The following is a 20,968-nucleotide window of genomic DNA, read 5'->3' on the forward strand; positions in this document are numbered from 1 at the left end:
TAGCGCTGTGCGGCGTTGTTGTGACCCAAGTGCAGGACCCAACACTTCTCCTTGTTGAACCTCATACACATCGGTCCAGCCTGTCTGGAACCCTCTGTAGAGCCTTCTTGCCCTCAAGCAGATCAACACTCCCACCCAGCTTGGTGTCATCTGCAAACTTACTGAGGCAAGGAAATGGCACATTCTGGGCCACAGATGTGGGCCCCAATGGCTCAAATTTCTGGGCAGGAAATGTCACACAGGTGATACTATTAGTTTAATAATGCAAGAAGCTTATGCTAGTGTTAACACAGAGGAATGTTGTAGAGAATACTGGACACACTGTAAGTTTGTGAATGTTATGTTTGTTATTAGATAAGCAAGTGAGAAAGATGGGTTGGAAGAGCCTGGAACTGGCCCAGTTGAGGTAGTGGCAAACTAAAAATTAACTGGTATTGTGGCAGAGATGAAGGTATGATGCGAGCCTGATATGTGAAATACAGGGATTAGCCAGGCGATGGAAGACAGTAACTCAAATTTCAAGACAAAAGATGTTATGGTAAGCAGGAAGGAAAATTAAAAAATTCAGAGGCTAAAAAGTATTTTATTCTGTCAAATCCAGAGGTGTCCAGCTCTGAGTCTGCAGTAGGTCAGGACTGGGCTAACAAATGCTTTCCTCTTTCTCCCCACCGCCACTACGTGATCAGAACTGACAGGTAGTTGATTCACGCTGGCAGCTTGCAGGGATGCTAGCAGCTGGCTTTGAGGGGTGTCTCTGCCCTAATGCAAGGGATGGGTGCAGTGTTCTTGCATATAGTCTTATGCGAGTGGCTGTTCTTAGATTTTTCTGCTCTTAGGATAGATGAAATTGTCTCCACTCTTTGAGGAAACCTCATGTGTGGTACTGTGCTGTAGGTCCATGAGCTGGAGAAGGCTAAACGAGCCCTGGAGCAGCAGGTGGAGGAGATGAAGACACAGCTGGAAGAGCTGGAGGATGAACTGCAGGCCACAGAGGATGCCAAACTGCGACTAGAAGTGAACCAACAGGCCATGAAGGCACAGTTTGACCGGGACCTCCAGGGCCGTGATGAACAGAATGAAGAGAAGAAGAAACAGCTGATTAGACAAGTAAGAATTGCTCTGTAAATCCTGAAAGTGTTCTGTACACAAAGGCACTTGTGTCCAGAGATGGTTAGACAGACAGTGCCAATCCACAGTTTCTTGTTAATGGTAACTCTCCAGGCAGCACTGCAAAGCTGTGAGAGAATTTCCCCCTTGTGTGCATGATTGTTCAAACAGCCTTTGTCTATCAAAGGAACCCATGTGGCTTTATTAGTGAGGAATGTTAGCCCCATTCCCCTGCCAGGAAGAATGAAAACAGGTCACATGCTTGCACTTATGTACAGTTTGAAAGGGGGATGTGTAACATGGCTGTTGGGAAATCGAGGAGCTGAAATGCTGATGCCTGTATTTCTCCATACAGGTGCGGGAGATGGAGGTGGAGTTGGATGATGAACGAAAGCAGCGTTCCATTGCTGTGGCTGCCAGGAAGAAGCTAGAGATGGACCTGAAGGATTTGGAAAGCCATATAGACACTGCTAACAAGAGTCGTGAAGAAGCCATCAAGCAGCACCGCAAACTGCAGGTGAGACTGCAACTGGTTTTGCTGTCAGTGTAGAGCATTTACCCAGGGAAGTGGGATACAAGATCTCACCTCATGAGAACCGTGTATCAGTGTCACAAGAGCAGCAGAACCTTGTAGCAGTTTACCACAAAATATTCATTGGCATTTCAAATATCCTTCTAACCCCAATCTGGCTGTTTAACTCTGGGAGACAAGCTGTAAGGGAAGTTGACTTCACTCTAGTGCTTGCCTCACGCCAGTTTTTTTAGAAGGGATTGCAGAGCTGCGAAGCTAGAAGAACTTAACTATCATTTAGGCCTTCTGCCCCAAGACAGTTCTGTTGTGCTTTTGTAATTCCTACAGGCATCTGTCTGATCTCTTCTTAGGAAAAACTCCAAATCCTCCCTAGGCTGTCCGTTCCATTGTTTCACTACAAAGCTTCCTGTCCCCTCTCTTCCCCCCTTTCTAGATCTGACACTTTTTTTCCCTTTCTGTGATTTAAGCAGTCCTGTTTGCTTCCATTACTGCTTCTCCTTGATACTTGTGTAATGGGAAAAGGATGATTCCTTTTGTTTTAACAACCTTCTTAGTAGCTGAAGATTAATGAATCCGTGTTTCAGTTTTCCCTCTGTGTTTCCTGTAAGATAAAAAACTTGATTTGTCAGTGTTGTTGCTCTGAAATTAACGTTTTTCTCCCTTTTCAGGCACAAATGAAGGATTACATGCGGGAACTGGAGGACACACGTACTTCCAGAGAAGAGATCTTGGCTCAGGCCAAAGAAAATGAGAAGAAGTTGAAGAGCATGGAGGCAGAGATGATCCAGTTGCAGGAGGTAATGGAATATGTATGCAGGTCAAGGGTTGGTTTGTTTTCTTTGGCCAAGAACTAACTGTAGCAGTCTAAGCTCAAGTGGTTATTTCCTTTCTTTTGTACTTTTTGCTTTGCTCAAATATGAGGTCCACTTCAAAATGCAGAATTTGGCCCTTTCTTGACAGCTGTGATAGGAGCGTGCAAAACAAAGGAAGCTGTGGCGTGGGTGGGGAACAGACCATGTCTTATATTTAAGCCAGGATCTAGCTAGAGACCATACCACCCATTACCAGTAACTGCTTTTTCCTATGCTGCATTAATTCGTAGCTTCCCATTGGATTGCTGACTGTCTCGTTTTCATTCCAGGAACTTGCAGCTGCTGAGCGTGCCAAGCGCCAGGCCCAGCAAGAAAGGGATGAGTTGGCTGATGAGATTGCCAACAACAGTGGTAAAGGGTGAGTAATGTTCCATGTTTAAGGGTGGAGGAGCTGGTTTGAGAAAATACTTTGCAGGCTGTTATTTTCGTGTAGACTGCAGCATGCATTGTATCCCCATTGGTCTTGAAAGACTGAGCTTATTTTGTAAAATCAAAAATGGGGAATTTTCCCCAGGGCATTAATGCCACCAACATTGCTTTAACGATTCTGTGTCCTATAGAGCGCTGGCCATGGAGGAGAAGAGACGGCTGGAGGCCCGGATAGCTCAGCTGGAAGAGGAGTTAGAAGAGGAGCAGGGTAACACAGAGATAATCAATGACCGGCTTAAGAAGGCAAATCTTCAGGTACCTGTTCAGGCTGTGTGTGCCAGTAGGGGTTCTCTAGTCTGTGCAGATTGTCAGGCTGCACTCTGAGTAATGCCACCTGCTGCTTGGTGTACAGTACAGGCCCTCAGGAGTCTGTAGATGCAAGCAAGATAAAACACCTGAATACCACAATACAGAAAATAGGTTGGGCAGTCGGAGCTGATGTTAACTCACTGGTTTTGGTCATTTAAATCATTGGGTAGCTGGAACAGTCTCCCAGGTTTACTAAAAAAAAACCCCACCCAAAAAAACCTCCCAGTCCCTTTTTTCTGTATTAAGGGATTGTAAGAAAGATGATCTGTAGCATGCCGCTCCAACCTGGCGTGCTGAACAGTGCCACAATGTCTTTGGAAAATTACTTTTCTGCTAGTTCTGTGCTGCTTCAAATGGACTAACCATATGGAATTTGTTAGGCTGCTATAGAAACCGTGATCTTAATCTGCCTGTTCACTGCCATGTTTTATCTGTCTAGCTGTGGGAGTCAAGCATGTTGCTTTCTTACCCCTCTAAAGCCCAGGAGCTAGGCTGATGGTTTTCCAAATGGCTTGTTCATTCTGGTGGATGAGAGCATAGTTCTCTACTTGGTTGACTGTCAGCCAGAGCCCCAGCCTGGAAGCAGACTTCTCGCTGTTTCACCTTTCGAAAGTCAGTATTTTTAAGCTGCTGCTTTTTAGTGGAAGTAGACAGACAGCAAATACATGATAAATTAGTGAAGCACATGTATTGGATCCCCTTGCCTCAGGACTTTGGTTATTCACTAAGACTGATAATTACTGTGTTAAGTGCTAAACTACGGCCTTTGCCCCAGAAAGCATTGTACGACGGGATTGGCATATTTAGCCCTAAGAGGAAGTTGATAAACCTGTTATTCAAGGAATCTCTTTGAAAATCTGTATAAACTAAGGTATTTTGGAAAGTGCCCTGCCTACAGACAGCTCCCTCTGCATCATAGTTATTTCAGGTATTCAGCTTGCCCTGAGGGTCCTTTTTCTTTGTGTGCCAGCACGCATCTGAGACGTAAATCAGCCTTTCAGGCTGGCATGCATGATACGCTGACTACTCCTCCTCTCCTCTCTGCAGATTGATCAGATGAACGCCGACCTGAATGCTGAGCGCAGCAATGCACAGAAGACTGAGAATGCTCGCCAGCAGATGGAGCGCCAGAACAAGGAGCTTAAGCTTAAACTGCAGGAGATGGAGAGCGCAGTAAAGTCCAAGTACAAGGCTACCATCACAGCCTTAGAAGCAAAGATAGCACAGCTGGAAGAGCAGCTGGACATGGAGACAAAGTATGTTTTAGTAGAAATTCTGTCCGATTTACAGGCCCCACCCACTCTGGGATTTTAAGCTCTTCAGAATAAATCCTGACTGGTCTGAGTGAGGGCTTCATGATGGGTATACTGGGTAGTACAGAACTAAGATTTTGGTAAACCTTCCTTATTTTTCATTGTAGAGATTTCTAGCTGCTTCTGGATTTAGTAATTCCTAAAACAGCAGTTGTGATACACTTGCTGCCCCTCTGTTAGCTTCAAGAAGGGTCATATCTGAGTGTGCCTTTTGGTCATTTCTGGGAAACGTTGCCTCCCGGCCCATTTTCTCCTAAGTTAAGAGGATTTTTTTCCATCTTCCTTGTTTCTAACTTACCCAAGTCAGGTCATCTTGGTGGGGAGAATGGGAGGTAAGTTCTTGCCTGAGCGTCACTGCATTTGTAGGGAGCGCCAGGCTGCCAGCAAGCAGGTGCGCCGTGCCGAGAAGAAGCTGAAAGATATCCTGCTGCAGGTGGATGATGAGAGGCGTAATGCTGAGCAGTTCAAAGATCAGGTGTGTATAGTTACCTGCAACATTGGTGAGTCTTCTGGTGGAAGGATTACTCTTCTGTGACCAAGGCATCATCTGCATGTAAGAGGGCTCTAGCATTAACCTTCCTATGGATTTCTCTTTTCTTTTTAATTTTCTTTTTTTTTTCCTTCCCCTCACTGTGCTAATTACAAGATGACACTGATGAAAATGTAATGCTTTTAAGGAAAAATCTTGGAGCTGTCAAGCCCTAGGCAGCTCCCTTCAGAAAGGGAAGAGGGGGCTGTGGAAACTCTGCTTTTTGCTGCTGTAACTCTGAGGAGACACAGATATCTTTATCTTTTTCTCTCCCCCTGGCCATGCTCAGGCGGACAAGGCAAACATGCGCTTGAAGCAGCTGAAACGCCAGCTTGAGGAAGCAGAGGAGGAGGCCCAGCGAGCCAATGCATCCCGTAGGAAGCTCCAGCGTGAGCTGGAGGATGCCACCGAAACAGCTGATGCAATGAATAGAGAAGTCAGCTCCCTGAAAAGCAAACTCAGGTAAAGGCACAGCATTTTGTGCAATACCTTGGCAGCCAGACCAGCATAGTCTTGCTGTAACTGCCCACAGTGGCAGCTGCCCGCAGCAAATAGTGTGGCCAGGTACTTCCCTGCCTCTTTCCAGAGCCTGTCCTGTCTGGTGAGCTCAGTGAAACGTTGTGTTGTTGACTTACTGTCTGTCTTTCCCTAGGCGTGGGGACCTGCCGTTTGTCGTGACACGTCGAATTGTCAGGAAGGGTGCAGGAGAGTGCTCCGATGAGGAAGTGGATGGCAAGGCAGACGCTGGTGATGCCAAAGCTACTGAATAAGTTCTCCCATTTGACCCAGGTTACATGTGATGGAGTGACCCATCCACCCTCCCCTCTTCCCTTGGACTTTCAGCAAACCCTCTCCTAAATTGGCTGGGGATCTGCAGAGCAAGCCCAGCTCTGTGTGTCTGGAGCCATCGGGCATCTGTGTTCCTAGTTTCTTCCTCTTTCCAGTTTCCTAATCTTCTTTGTATTTAATGCCAAAGAGTCGAGGTTCTGAAATCTGACCAGCAGTTTGGCCCCTACAAAGGCCTGTAGAACTGTCTGTGCCGTGTCTGCTGGTGAATCCTTACACAGTTTGGAGGGAGTGGGGTTAGGGAAAGATTATTTTTGCTGTAAATCTCCTTTTGTCTTCAGTTCTAGCTGCAGGGAAGCTCCTTCCTGTATTCTTTCCCCTCCCTCTTTGTTTGCTTTCGGCAATCATGTTCAGTGACCTCAGACTTCTGCCTCTTCTAATCTGCCCACCCACATGGTTTGGGAGCAGTTTCAGGAAAAACGGTGTGCTTTGGCCATGGCAATTTGCCCTTTCTTCTTTCACATGTTTCCAGGGAGGGGTGAAGAGGGAAGCTCCTCTCAGGACCAGTTACCTGGAGGACTTGCCAAAGTTGTCTTTTTCTTTTTTTTGTTTTTTTTTTCTTTTTCTTTTTTTTTTTTTCCTTATTTTTACTGTCTGGACAGATCTCTGAAGTGCAATGATGTCCTGTTAGTGTCTCTGCCTCTGAGCGGTTTCATCTAAGGTAGTGCGGACCAGTAGTTAATGACAGACTGGGGAAGCAGAACAATGTCCTTGTGCTTGTCTGAGAATCTCTGGGGGACCAAATATATTTAATGGTAATAGACAGAATCTAGGGGAATTTAATAGGGTAGTGGGCAGAGGGTGGGAGTAAGGGGAGGGAAATCCCTCTTTTATTGACATGTCCAAGCCTCTTGCACCTGCTCTGTAACCGGGGGTTGGGATTAGTTATTGTGCACCATTGACTAAGAGTATATTAAAAACCCTTTAATCTGCACAGATATACGTAAGGCCTTTGTATCTCTTGTAATAAGTAATTAAGAAAAAAATAAAGGTCTTTATCACTGCCTTTCTATTGGGACCATGGTTATATATAGATAGTCTTTACTTTTCTACACCGTACACTGGTTGCTGGATTTACCTGTATTCTTAACCATATTGTATATGCTGCACTTAGACCTACTTATGAGCGAAGTAAAAATAATTAAATATGAAGCACCATACTGTATGCCTGAAGCGCTCTAAATGCAGGAGCCTCGTGTCCCAATTGCTGTCACAAAAAGATTAATTTTTTTTTTTTATAATAAAAGTGCCTTAGCATGTGCCTCAGCTGTGTGTCACCACTACAGTCAGTAATGGTTTACTGGTGCTCCACTGATGTTACCAATAAAGATTATCCATGTGCTGCAGTCTGTGTGTGTGTGTTGCCGTTCCCTCCTTCCCCAGGTGCAGTGCAGACCGTACTTGTTACCCCCGAAGGTGGCGGCTGTGGTGTCAGAGCATCGGCCTGTCCTGTCAGCAGTGCTGCAGACCTCCCGTGACACGCTGAGTGCACTCCAGCTGAAATCAGGTGTGACAGTACCTTCCGCATGTCACTGGGGCAGCTGGCAGCGGCCAGCCCCGGGGGATTTTGGAGGAAGGTAACGCAGCACCTTGTTTGTGTGCGTTCAGAGGGTTACCTATTCAAAACACAAGGCTGTGAATTTGAGCCAAGCTAGTTCTGTTCTTGGCCCGAAAATGTATTTCTGAGTCTGTAACTAGCAAACAAACTCTCTTCTTCGCTTTTATTTCCACTCTCTGGAGTCACTGGAAGGTAACTAGAAATTGAATAAGGAGCTTGTGGTGACATTCATCTTCTGGTCTGTGGCCCCTTAAACTGCCCCAGGTGCTCGTGTATTCTGGGTGCTGCAGCCTTGGCATAAAAAGCTGGAGTGTGACACCAGCACCTGGTAATTGCAACCTCATCCCTCTCCAGCTGTGTTGATAGGGGTTTAAACCTGGGTGAGACGGTCTGAGTTAGAGGTTGTGGTTGGGGCTGGGTCAGACCCTGGGTGGCAGCGATGGGGAAGTGCTCGTGTTCACCATGAGGGGTAGGGTGCAGCTGGCCGGTGCTGCTGGCAAACTGGGAGCAGGGAGCGCGCAGCTTATAGTAAACCCCTGCTCAGGGGAGCATGCATGTCTGCTGCTCCCAGAGGGTGGGATTTCTGTCTAAGCAGATGTTGGGAAGGGAAGAAGTCTTCTAATTAAGAAACTTGAGTGTAGGTAGAACTTAAAAAAAAAAGGGGGGGGGGGGGGAGGGAGGGGGGCAGGGGCTGTGCAGAAGGAGGCAAAGACTCAGCATGCGCCGCTGTGCGAGTGGGTGTAGTCACGTTAAGGGGTCAGCGTGACCATGAACAACTTTTGATGCTACATTACACAGGCTGTGGCTTTCAAAAAGCTGGATAGGGATTAGTGTGTGAAGGGATGGAGGTGCGCGCATGGTGTGTGGAATAGACATCTGCTGATGTCTTGAGTTAAAAATGGCTGGAGTTACTCTCACCTGGGAGTTTACTGCTTTTATTATTTTTTCCCAAAGTGTTTTGCAGAAATGTGGAGGGTGTCTTTGTGAACAGCATGCCCTTTAAATTACATTAAAATTGCTTTCCCATCATAGGATCATCTTGAATAACACCAGCTGGCTGGGCATTGCTGTGATAGAGAGCAGAACTGCTGTGACACCAGGTGCTGATGGCATGCTGATCCTTCGTAAGCACAGGCTGCTTTTTGTGTCCTTTGCACTGCTGTGCATGAGCTGGTGCACTGCTTGGACACTGCTCTGTCCCGTGCGAGATGGAAAGAGACTTGTGTCTGTTTTTCTACTGGCACAGTACTTCAGTTTTCCGCCACCTTGTGCATCCCCGTGGAAGGGCCAAAATTAGTCTCCTACAACATTTTCCACTTTGTAGAGTGCAACCTTGAGTTAACAAGTTCTTGTGGCTCCAGGTTAGTTGCTCTTCAGTAGATCTCCAAAGCTGCTAAATGCCTCACACAGGTGCTACTGAGATTTTGGGGGTGCTTTGAGTAGGTGAGTGATTACAAGTGCTGTAATGAGCAAGAGTGGAAAAAGACTGAACCGGGACCTGGTCTGTGGTCCCTACAAAAGAGTTGTTCCTGGGAGCTGGTGCCGGAGCTCTGTTGCCTGCACCATCCAACCTCAGGGCTGATCCCAGCAGGCACTGGAAGGGTCTGAATGAAGGGCACACACAGGTATAGCTACAGAAGATGTAAGGGGTGATGGTAAAGCTGATTTCAAACGTTCCTGTCCCTGTACTGGACTGTTGTGCTGGCACAAAGGATCTGTAAACCAGATCATTAAATACAATAAACCTAGCTAAAAAAAAATAATTGATGCAGGTTACAGTGTGGCCCTTGCAGGCTGTTGTAACAGCAGAACTGAGGGGCAGAGCAATCGGCCCTGTCACAGCCTCAGGGTGATGGAGGTAAATCGCTGGGCCTGCTGCAAAGCACCTTCCCACACGGAGAGCGTGCAGCAGCACTGGTCTGCCGGGTTTAGGATTTAGCCCTCTTCCATTTCCTTCCCAAGTTGTCTCAAGTACTACTTAATGTACGTGGAGAATCACTTTTGACAAAGCCGAGGGTGGAGCTAGGACGGCTCAGTGATGGCACCTGAGGCAGAGATCTGTGGTGGAAAACTGCAGCGTTCCCTGCCTGGAGGGTGGAGCAGGCCCCGGAGCAGTGGGATGAGCAAGACAAAACTGAATGCCTGCTGCTGCCTGCTGCCGCAGCCCAACCACCGTCAGTGGGCCCCAGGGCATTCCAAAGCGTTAATTGTTGGCTTGTGCTGTCCAGGAGCATCCATCCCTGCAGGTCCACGGCCTGCTTTGTGGTGCTTGGTGTGGGGAGGAAGCTATGGAGCTGGTGTGGGTCCCCCATCCTGGCCAGCTATGGGGCTCGTCTGGAAGCCCAGCCCTGTCCCGAGAGCCGCTCGGCCTGTTCTGGAGAGGCTTTGTCCCAACCCTGCTGGCAAGATCCCAGCTGCATGGCCTTCCCTGGAGAGCCTGATCCGAACTTTGCTGGGGGCATGTCCTTTTGAACCTTGGCTCCCAGCACAGCTGGAGACAATATTCCCAGTTCCAGGATGGACAGCTAATACTAGCAGATAAGTGTTTGCTGTCTGGACCAAGTTTTTTCTTCCCCTGATGTTCCAGCAGTGGGAGCAAGAGCAGAAGGAAAAAGAGAAAAAACCCCCAAACCTCTCCAGTCTGAAATCTGTGACTCTCCTGTCCTTGCTACCATTTTGAGCCAGTGTGGCTGAGCAAAACAGCGAACAGCAATGCAGCAAGAGGAAAAACATGAAATGTCTCGAGCAGCGGTGGTCTGGCACACGAGAGGACGTGTGCTGGAGCCCCTTCTCCAGCCAGCTCCCTGCAGTGGAGCAGCCTCTCTCACTGACATTGGGGAGAGCTGGGCTGCGGTGCTTTCAACTAAAATAAAATGTGCAGAGAAGGACACTTAAAGCTCAGTTTGGTAAAAATACGGTCACTCTTTGTACTGGGCAATTACTTGGTTGTGCACAAGGAGCACGTAAGGCAGGCTGCCTTCCCCGCTCACCTGCGGTGGCTGAGGCCGCACGGGCAGCAGAAGCCCGCGGGACGCGGTGCAGGGCCCCGCTCGCACCCCACGGGAGGGGTCTGCCCTGCGGGTTTCGCTATTGCTCAGCTCCCCAGCCCTGAGGAAGAGCGAGGGAGGAAATGGAGAACTGATGATGATGGAGTGGCTGGCCTCGCAGTGCTGTGTTACCCGCAATATGGCTGCGTGTTGCTAATTAATCTGCAGCTGTACTGTGGATGGCTTTGTTCACTACAGCCTTAATTGACTTTTGATTGAAACTGTGCAGAGCCTCATGGAAAAGGGTGTTATGGCAGGGTGTAGCACGCAGGATGGGTGGATTGCTTCCTTCAGCTCCTTTTTAGGAGAGGAGGCATCACTCAAATCCCAGACCTCATGTAAGGCTGAGGCTAAAGTAGGTCTCTGTGGCCAGAAAAAGTCTCACTGGAGACAAAGTACTAGTGGAGGGCATTGGTGGTGGTCAGCTGAGAGATTTGTCTAGAAGCAGCGAGATGCTGAACCGTATATCCAAGAGGTGCACTGATCAGCCGGCCCCACAGGGCAGCCTACACCAGCTTTGTGGCTGAAGTGATGACTTGATGGAGGAGAAAAAAAGGAGGAAAAAACCCCATCCCCTTGAAGCTGTGATCAAAGAAACTTGCTTCCTGCTTTTTATTCCTACTGTATCCAGGGAACCATTTCCCCATCTTGCCTTATAAAGAGACAGCATCGTACCAGAGCCAAGCCCACCTTTCACTTTTCCTCTCCCAAACTCCTGGCACAGAGTGCTCCTGGCACGGCAGCAAGGGAAGCATCCTTCCTCCTAGCCCAGGCTCTTCCCTCTCAGAACTTTTTCTCAATCCTGGGCTGTCCCTGGGGCTTCAGAGGACCCTGGCAAAACTTTCCAGCCCTGCAGGCTGCTGAATGGTTGTAGTGTCCCTAGGCTGCCCCGTGGCCAGAGGGGATGTGTCAAAAGCTTGTTTCATTTCCCTCTCAAAACTTCCCCACTGGGGCCGAGAGGGGCATGGAGGCTGCATGCACCGCACGTGCGCAGCCAAATTCATCCTGGGTTGGAGCCTGCTCTTTCAGACCCTGTTTCTGCCTCCCAAAGCCTCCCCTGTGGCTGGTGCAGGTGTGAGGAGCTCGCCTCTGGAGGAGACCCGGCTCCAGTCTCGGGCAAGGCTCTTGGCTTGCATAAGAAGTGCTAATGTTGTCACTATGAACTGTAGCAGGCTTTGAAGCAGAGGCGTTGGTACAGCCAAAATAGGTTTTAACGAGGTAACGTACAGCCCAATTTGCTGTGCAGGCTTTTGATCCTTTCTGCTGTCGATGTAATTGCGTGCTGCACAGCTCGCCAGCTCATCGTTTTTGGAAGCACGAGGCACCCAGCTGTCTCGCCCTGATGTGTCCTTGTGGGTAAGGCACGGATAAAGCTCTTGATCAGCTTTTGCTTGAAGCTTGGCTCACCACTTCCCTCTCACCTGCAAAGTTTCTGGGAAATGACTTCAAGGACATGGCTTACGCTCCAGCGAGGATCTGCAGTCAAGAAACTGCAGGGGGACCCCACGTGAGGAAAGGTGCCGTGTTTGTGCCGTCCATCTTTACGCAGGCCCCTGCTGTGAAACTGAAGGGAGTTTATCTGCACCTTTGTTTATCGCTCCTCTGCTCAGGGAAGTGCTCACCTCGCTGCTGCAGCCAGCGAGTTTGGTTTGGAGGAGAGCTGGCCCGTGCAGCCAGCAGGCCTGTTCCATGGGAGGGTACGTACAGTATCTCTACAGCATAAGAAGAAATCTACGCTGAGAGTAAAACCTCACCCACCCCAGAGGTTTTTTGCCTGCGCCGCTTCCTTGGGCAGAACGTGAGGAAACCAGAGCGGTTTGCACAGAAGAGCTGGCAGAGTGGCTGGGGACAAGTGCCTGCGTTTGTGGGGCTGACTGGGGCACGTGGCCCCACTGACAGGAGCATCGGGACACGGATGGGACCCGTGCAGGCACTTTGGCGGCCAAGGATGTGGCATCATATGCAGTTTGGCCTGCAGAGCTGGTCCTCCCCTCACAGGGTGTAGCATGGCCCTGGCATAGCTTTGGGAGTGGGACACTGAGAATGAGCAAAGCGTGCCACCGGGTCCCCGCGGAGGGTCCCGATTTGTTTGCTTTGAGCAGCAGATGGATGAGCGTTAGGGAGAACATCTCCCTCCAGGGAGACCAGATTGCAGCTTCTCTGTGGCTCCTCTCATAACGTGGGAGTGAAGAGGTGTGCGATGGCAAGAGGAGGTGGACACCTGCTGCGTGGACATGGGGCACAGCATGGGTGGTGCTGCATCCGGGATTATCATGCAGGATCACCTGGAAATAGCCTCTTTCTGAAGTGAGATGTCAAGGTCTTGGGCCCCTAGGCAGACAGAGCAGCTGTTTCCTGCTCTGCTGTCCAGGATCTGACAGAGCGGTCCCCCAAAACCTTCCCTCAGCATCCCCCCGGCACCTCCGTGAGTTGTGCTATGGGATGCCCGCTCTCCGCAGGGCTGCAGTACCTACCGCTCACCCAGTAGGAACGGCTGCCTCATGACACTGCCACAAACTATTAAAAGCAGCAAGATGATTAAAATAAACTGTCACGAGACATTCATACCAAACAAAATGCGCGAGCTGGATTCCTTCATTTCCTAGAAAAGTTAATCTATATTTTCAGGCAAGGGAGCTGCCCTGAAGTTGGGAGGCGGTTGGGTGATGCTGGCGGGAGGCTCCCCAGACCCGCTTCTCCATCGGCCAGCGGTGAGCGGGCAGGAGCAGTGCTGCGGGAAGCTGGCTGCGGTTCCCCCATCGAACAAAGCCCTTCCTGACTGCTGAGGCAGAGGAAGGAAACACCCTGCAGCAGGCACCGTGGTGGGAAGAGCCAGGGCTGGAAAGGCCAGCGCTCTTCTCCCGGCCGTGGCAGAGGGCGGCTGTGCTGCAGCGGGTGAGAGGTGCCGGGGTGGGAGCCCGCGGGGCACCTCCTGGCCACAGTCCAGCTTGCTGGGGCGTGGGGTTGAGCCCTGTGCCGGTGTCCCTGGGGCAGGTGTATTTCAGAGGCAGGAACCCCTCCTGCCTGGTTCTTCTAGGGCCAGGCACATAAGCTGCAAAGGGTGCCACGCAGCTTGGGCTTCCCGGTGTTCCCTGCGGCAGGCGAAGCATGGGGCTGGTGCCTGCCGTACGGCTGCATGCCGGGCTGGGTCCCTCCCAGCACCAACAGCCCCACGGGCTGTGCTTGTGCCTTGCTCGTGCACTTTCTCTGGGCTCAAGTTGAGCTTCAAACAGCCCTGTCCCACCAAGGCAGAGCGCTCCAGAAGAGCTGCAGCAGACAGGTAGGGCTTCCACTCACCCTGGGGCCAACCAGAAGATCCCACAGCTCCCTTCCGCACTCAGTTTCCTCCAGCACAGGTTAGAGACTCCCTGACAACCCTCCAGGTGGTCCCAGCAACCCTCCTGCCAGCCCAAAGGGGGTTCCTACCTCTCTGCGGGCGGGTACCCCCCCTACCATCACTAAAGAAGAGGCACTTAGGCTCTTGTTTAGGCTGAGGGTAAAGGCCTGACTGCAACCGCTCGAGCACCTTCACTGCGGATGATCACAGCCACCCTGTCCCCGGGTCTACCAGCCCTGCATCGCTCCTGGCGTGGCTGAAGCTGGGGACCCATCTGTGCATGGAGCAGGGCCAGCCCATCATGTTTAAGTCACCGGGTGTGAGTGAACCAAGCAGCAGCGACGGGCTGCACAGACAGCAAACTATTGCTTCGACATGATTTGTTCCCTTTACCTGCTTAGCTTTCGGGTGCTGCCTTTTTCTTCTCCCTGGTTGCAACTAGCACAACCCTTTTCACTAACCTGGACAGATACTGCATCAGGATAATGACTGCTCTCATGGTTTTGATGCTACTGCTCTCTGCTTTTGCTGAGCAGTGGATAGATAAAATATTTACTGTCTTTTCTTCCTTTTTTCTGTTGTTTTCTTTTTTTTTTTCCTCCTCTCCTCTCTTCTCTGAACTACCCAGCAAATGCTTTGATGCCAGGGCAATCACAGCACAGCATTTCACAGAAAATAAGAAGTGCTCGTGGCAATTCCTGCCCTGCAATTTGAAGGTCTGTCCTCTAAAAAAAAAGAAACAAAAAAGACAAACAGTGATGGGAGAAAGACCAGTGGTGAAAATATAAAACCTGTCTTTAGTGAATGCTCACACCCATGACTGCAGCTGGGTATAGGCTTATGCAGAAGCTGTTGGGTAAAATTTGGGGATGTGTGGATCTGGTAGGGTCCTACCGATAAATTACAGCCTTAGAGGATGACGTGGAAATTGTGGATGGAGAACACTGGCTGTGACTGATGGACTGGGATGCATTTAAAAATTCAGTATCTCAGAAAACTAATGAAGAACGGTTTCAGCAAAAGAAATTTCTCATGAGTCGAAAACTGGAAGAAGGGGATAAATTATCAATGATACAGCAGGCAAAAAGGAGTTGCCTTATTTATTTCGAAAGCGCAGTGGAACATGATTTGTACTTACCTGTGTTGATTATGAGCCCCACTGAGCTTGATTATAATCCGTTCTCCCAGGCAGGCATGCTGCACTCAGCGGCACAGAGGAAGTGCAAAAGGAATTTGTCTGGGCCGGGATGGAATCTGATTACCGGCCGCACGCTGCAGCAGGGGCTTGTTTCTGAGGATCGGGGACCCCATGCCTCTCAACCCGCCTGTGAGGGCGAAAGCACATAGGAGAAGTTTATTGCAGCTGGTAATTTTTTTTGGCCTGTTTCTGACTGGTTTGGTCCTGTTTGGACACCTAAGCTGGCATTTTGTCACAGCCTGGAGCTGACAGCATGAGGTGATCTTCTTCAGAACCAGGCAATGGCTTGATAATAGCTTTATATTAAACAGAGAGCTTTGCTATAAACTAATTCTAAAGCAGCCATCTCACTGAAGTAGAGGAGCTGAAAGCTGCTTTAATAGTGGTTTTAGTTGGAGCTTGAGCAATTTATGAAAGGGATTACCTGGTGTGATGTCTGTGCTAGCAGGGCTTTGGGCTCGGTGACACAGGATGGCCATGGGCAGCATGAGCAGGGATTTTGGGTACACTGCGGAGACCCCGGTGGGTGCTGGGGCAGCAGAGGGCTGAGCAGAGGCAGGGTGGTGAGCCCTGGGCTTCTAGGTTCATGGTCCCGGTAGCTCTGGAGCCTTCAACGAGGTTTTGGCAGCAGAGGGGTGAGTTTGTGCCTGTTCACAGTCTGAGTCCCTGGCTCTCGTTTCTCCTCATCTCCCTTCCCCTACTAACGGCTCCAAGGGAAAGTTCCTGCTGCAGAAAAGGGGGAAAAAAGAAAAAAAACAAACGCAGAGGGCTGAGGGATGCAGGGGGGAAAGCAATTCCAAGGATCCAGGGGTGCTGGCAAGGAGCTGCAGTGGGGGTGGACACCCCCCACCGCCCCCATGCACCCAGGCTGGGGTTCCCATCAGTCCAGGCCAGTGGGAGCTGCACAGGGCGCTGCAGGTCGAGGCACAAATCCCCAGGGACCTTCTAACAGCAGGAGCCCAGGGGCTCCCGTAAGGCCCAGCGTCTGGCACCGTGCATGGTGGCGGGGAGCCAGAGCATCCCCCTCCAGGTGGGACGGGCAGCTGGAGGAGCTGCAGGCCCTGGGAGAGGCACTGGTGTGGGGTGAGCAGCCTGTGTGCACAGAGCAGCCCCCTGAAGGAGTAGCAAAGAGCAGTGCTGAGGCTTTCTTGAACCTTTACGTGTGTGTGTGCGAACGTGGGTGTTTGTGTGTGTGCCTAAACGTACATATAAGCTTATAGATGGGCGTAACCAGATGCATGTATGTAAGATTGCATTAAGCAGAATGTGGATGTTACCCAGGGTAAGATCCATCACATGAATATTGTAATTAACCTCTAAATACGTACTGCAAACTGAGGAAACTCAGCGTTGAGGTCAATTACAACGTGTATTTGGTAAGTGTATTAGGGTAAGAGATGTACAGCTGAGGCACCCAACCAGGTTGATGGCTGGAGAATGGGAATCAAGGGGACAAGATGATACTGTGTCTTTAAAAACCAGTGCAAGCGAGTCTGGGGATAAAACTATAGTGACTCCTCCAGAATGACACGGTTATAGCCTGTTATGGCAATGATGTTTATTTAGGTGGCCTACCTGTGCATTCCCACTGCTGAAGTATATGCTCAGATTGCTTCCAGCTCTCCCCTCTGCCTTAAATTGCCTGGATTTATAGCGAGTACTTGGGAGACAATGGCCATTTCCCTGTTCCACATTTAACCCGTGTTACCCAAACCAGTGTAACTCCATCTGAGTGCAACTTGTGAAGAAAAGTGGTATTAATAAAGTTGGAGGCAAGTTTCTGGGGAGAGTGGGGCCAGCACGGCAGTGGTAATCCTGAGCCACACAGCCAGTTTCTGGGTCAGCGGACCCTGCGGTGCAGGGCTGGTGTCCCCAGGCAGCTCCCGTGTCACTCAGGCAGGGATTTCCACCACAGTTTTATCATTGGCCTCGCAGGGCTGTGGATATCCCCTTCTGAATTTTTCACGGGCTGGTTAGGTTTTATTTTGGTTTGACTTTGTAGCCCTGCTCGCTTCCAAATGGCTGTTCAGCAGGCAGGAATAGGAGAAGGGGCTGGAAAACATGACTAAATATGGCTGTGTTTCTGATTGCTACAGACTGCGGGATTAGCGGCCCCTTCATGCCAGCAGCCACAGCTGAAGTTCCCAAGATTTGAGAGGCACCGAGGAAAGCTGCAGTCCAGCCCTCCCCCCAACTCTTTTTTTTTGGGGGGGTTGGTTTTTTTGTTGTTGTTTTCCACAGAGAAATCTGCAACCTATTGTGTGGGCTAGCAAAGCTGGCACCCTCCAGCCGCCTATAAAATTGCATTAGGCGTTTGGATTTCCTGTAGCAGATTATGTGCTGTCTGGATTTTTGATGATTCTGGGAGGGAGGGTTAGCCTTTTTTTCAGTGGGGGCTACAAATTGCATTTGATATAATTTCATTTTCTTGGAGATAAGAGAGCACTGGCAATTGGCAGGGCAGATGGACATGTTCTGAGACAGATGTAGGCAGCTTCCCCTGCCTGCAGCTGGCACAGTCGTTCCGGCCGTGCACGCAAGGCACAGCCCTGATTCAGCCCAGCACCAGAGTACTTGCCTCATCCAGAAGCATGTCAATAACTTCATTGATTGCAATGATATTTCTCATGCTTAAGGTTAAGTAAGTGCTTAAATGCCACGCTGAATCACAAGAAAAGGATTTCTTCGTGCTCTCGCAGTCAGTTCTCTTGACCTAGCTGGCTCTGTGTTCATGCACGCATCGGGTTTTTATGCAAACTCTTAGTATTTATGCAGATGTGTCATGTACAGGAGATTTTCTTTACAAACCGGGGTTTGCCTAACTTTGAAAATATCCTCTTGGCTCATATGTAGAGTATTTATTGTGCTTTATTGCGGTTTTCTAATTTAGATCTGAAGACCAAGAGGCAATAACTATTTCAAGAGTGGAAAAATTGCACTAAAAAAAAAAAAAAGAAGCACGTTTTCAAATCTTATCTGAAATGTGTGAGGTATCAGCAACAAATAGCTTTGTGAAAGGGTAAAATCAGATTGCAAGTGCTTATTGGTACGATGTTATCATAAATTCACGTAGCACTTTTCTGTGCAAAGTAAAACGGATAACGTTTTGCAGCAAACATACAATTTAAGGGCACAATTTTGGGATCGTATTTACGTTAAGTGAGTACTGGGTGTCTCATATCCCTCTGGACATGGATGTTTGACTACTGAGTAGCCAGCAGGGGGAGACATCTATAATGTATGCGTTGTGGTCTGGAAAGCTGAAGAAGTACGGTTGGACACGTGGAAATTTCAGCTGAAAGTTGAGACCAAGGAAAATACAAGGAATGGAACTGGAAAGCTCTGCGAGTGCGGAGGACACAAAGAGCTAAAACTTTAGCAGCAGAAGAGGAGGGACCTGCAAAATGCTTGGAATAGCAAAAAGCTGGAGCAATCATGGAAACACTCCTGTGGCTTGGATCCCGAGCCGTAATTCATGCTGTTGTAATTCGCACAGATGGTGGCTGTCTCAAGGGAAGGCTTCAACAGCTGGGAAACATCAGGGTGTGGGCCTGCTTCAACTGCACACCCTTTTTTTTATCCCTGCCTCAGTCACAGAAGTGAAAGGTGATACAGGGATCGCTGTAGAAAATATCTGCAAGCTATTAACTGCCCTGGGAGATAGCTCCTCTTGCTAGTTGAGCTGTGTTAAGGACCACCTTAGTTTGGCATTTTGTGTGCAACAGTGCGCTTCCAGACACTTTTCAATAAACCGTTTAGGGAGAAACAATCAGCCTTGACTCCGAAGATCAGCCATGTAGTAAATTAAGTTCTAGCTAGGGGCCCCTAATAAAAAGGGTGCCTCACTGAAAACAAACAGGAGTTACATGATAACACCCGCTCTGTTTGCATGATGTGCCCCGCCACCACAGTGGGTGTTTTGCCTTGTCCTTCGCTCGGTCTGCCTGTTCCACCGGGAACGAATGCTGCCTCCAGCGGAGCATTTGCCCTTCTCGAGCTGCGCCTCCAGCAGATTTGGAAACAAGCCGTTGCAAATAATGATTCGTACGGTCTGTTTGTTTGTGTGCCCATGTGGGCTGAATAATAATGCCATGGCCACTCAGCTGCTACAGATTTGTGTCTGAGAGCGGAGAGGGTGGCACAGCCCTGAGGTACTTTGGTGGCACAGCCAGGGGTGTATTTATGCATGGGCTGTGGCTCCAGTGAGGTTACCAGAGGACCACATCAATGGTCGTTACTGTTGGCCCATTGACGTAGACTCTGGCCTCTGACAACCTCTGGTTCACGCAGCACAGGCAGCTGAGGTGAATAAATGCCAGTATTTGCCCGCTGCTTGATCTCTGGCACCCAGAGGGTGGGGAAAGCCAATGTTTTTTCCTTCTTGTCTGCATCCCCATGCACTACCTGTGGTACCTCCGTGGCTCACACTACTTATCTTGAGCCAGTCAAGCTCTGCTATCTCAACAGGAAAGCAAAGACGTTTCATTTCCCAGACACGCTCTTCACATGTTTCCTATTATTACACATTTTGGGGATATAGTGAAAGCGCCGAAGGCCCTACTTTATTCCCCATCCTCCCAGCCACAAGCAGCGCAGGCAGACAGCATTTTTATGCTAACTGCATATAAGCAGATAACTGCATCTGCACTGCAGGTGGTGTACTGCTTTAGCAGCATCTGTATACCTGAAACAGCACAACTTTTGTATACGACGATACCCCACAGAACCACAGACCAAACCACAATTAGCAACGATAAATGCACTGCAGCGATGTTTGAAGCCAGCAGGAAAACGAGTCAGGAAGGTTTTACTCTGAGCTCTCTGGTTGATTCCCAGCTGTTGACATTGCTGCTTTGCTGGAGCGCTGAGGTGCTCAGTGGCTTTTGCTGAAGCCAGGTGTCCTCGTTGTAAGAGGTGGCACTGGGAAAAGATTGGGTTCATTGTGGGTGTTGACCCACTGACTGACAGCTGACAGCACCCTTGCGTCAGAGTGACATCGATATTGGCATCCTGCCACTGCTTGGGGACTGGCATCCTTTTGGCAGACGGTTTAAGTCAGGTGACAAGGTCTTTGGATTTTGTTGACTTAGGTTATGTATTTTTGGTTTTGTGCTAATCGGTGAGGAGAAAAGGCACCTTCTGTTAATAAAATTTTGCAGCAAAGACCCGGCCTGAGATAAGCAAGGAGCAACATTTACCCATGCTTGTTGCTACAGAAAGCTCCACCACAGCTTCCTGCAAAACCAGGACTGAAGTGCGGGCTGAAACTTTACCTTGGCAGCACTTCATTACCTGTGGGAGTACGGCTGTCAGGAGGATGAGCGTTTGGCTCCAGGAGCTTGGCTGGCAGGACAGAAACAGCAGGAATGAGCAGGGCTGGGCAAGCCACTAAACCTCCCCTGACCACTTAGCAGAGAGACCGAATCCACTGGGAAGGACAGGGGCAAAACTGCGGGAGGCTGCGAGGGCAAGAGGGAGCTAGTCAGCAGGATGAGACATCCTCGTGTGTAGGTGATGGAAGCAGCAAGAAACTGTTCTCAGTTGTGGTGGAGAGGACAGATTTGCTCTGAACTGTCTCCTAATGATTTCTATGCCTTTGGGTCAAAGATTAATAGCCAGGTTTGTGCCTCACTTCACGCCTGTGTCTCAGAACCTACATGAATCATTGCCTCTGCTCCATCCAAGCATGTCATGGGACTCAGGTCTTTGTACTTCCATAGGCGTTTGACAGCCAGCATCCTATGCCACCTGATCTCCCGCCCAATGGCAGCACCAGCACATGTTCCTTCAAGGAATCCCTTCAGAAGATGTCTTTCTGGGGCGGCAGAAACACACACTACACCCCCTAACTTTACTATGAAATGATACAAATCTGCTCAGAAAGTTATCTT

At 49.5% G+C, this 20,968-nt stretch overlaps 1 protein-coding gene across 3 annotated transcripts in view; it reads left to right on the top strand.

The window, feature by feature from the left end:
* Nucleotides 1-7,283, top strand: part of MYH9 (myosin heavy chain 9) — a 74,437-nt gene extending 67,154 nt beyond the window's left edge. For all 3 annotated transcript variants that reach the window (XM_056339468.1, XM_056339469.1, XM_056339470.1), the window contains exons 33-41: nucleotides 895-1,107; nucleotides 1,463-1,624; nucleotides 2,308-2,436; nucleotides 2,781-2,869; nucleotides 3,072-3,195; nucleotides 4,297-4,505; nucleotides 4,929-5,037; nucleotides 5,381-5,553; nucleotides 5,744-7,283. In XM_056339468.1, coding sequence (XP_056195443.1) covers nucleotides 895-1,107; nucleotides 1,463-1,624; nucleotides 2,308-2,436; nucleotides 2,781-2,869; nucleotides 3,072-3,195; nucleotides 4,297-4,505; nucleotides 4,929-5,037; nucleotides 5,381-5,553; nucleotides 5,744-5,861 — 1,326 coding nt within the window. In that variant the 3' untranslated portion in view covers nucleotides 5,862-7,283. The remainder of the gene's footprint in view (nucleotides 1-894; nucleotides 1,108-1,462; nucleotides 1,625-2,307; nucleotides 2,437-2,780; nucleotides 2,870-3,071; nucleotides 3,196-4,296; nucleotides 4,506-4,928; nucleotides 5,038-5,380; nucleotides 5,554-5,743) is intronic.
* Nucleotides 7,284-20,968: the final 13,685 nt, after the last annotated feature.

The sequence above is a fragment of the Falco biarmicus genome, chromosome 5 (assembly GCF_023638135.1).
Source record: "Falco biarmicus isolate bFalBia1 chromosome 5, bFalBia1.pri, whole genome shotgun sequence".
In the NCBI taxonomy this organism is placed as follows: domain Eukaryota; kingdom Metazoa; phylum Chordata; class Aves; order Falconiformes; family Falconidae; genus Falco; species Falco biarmicus.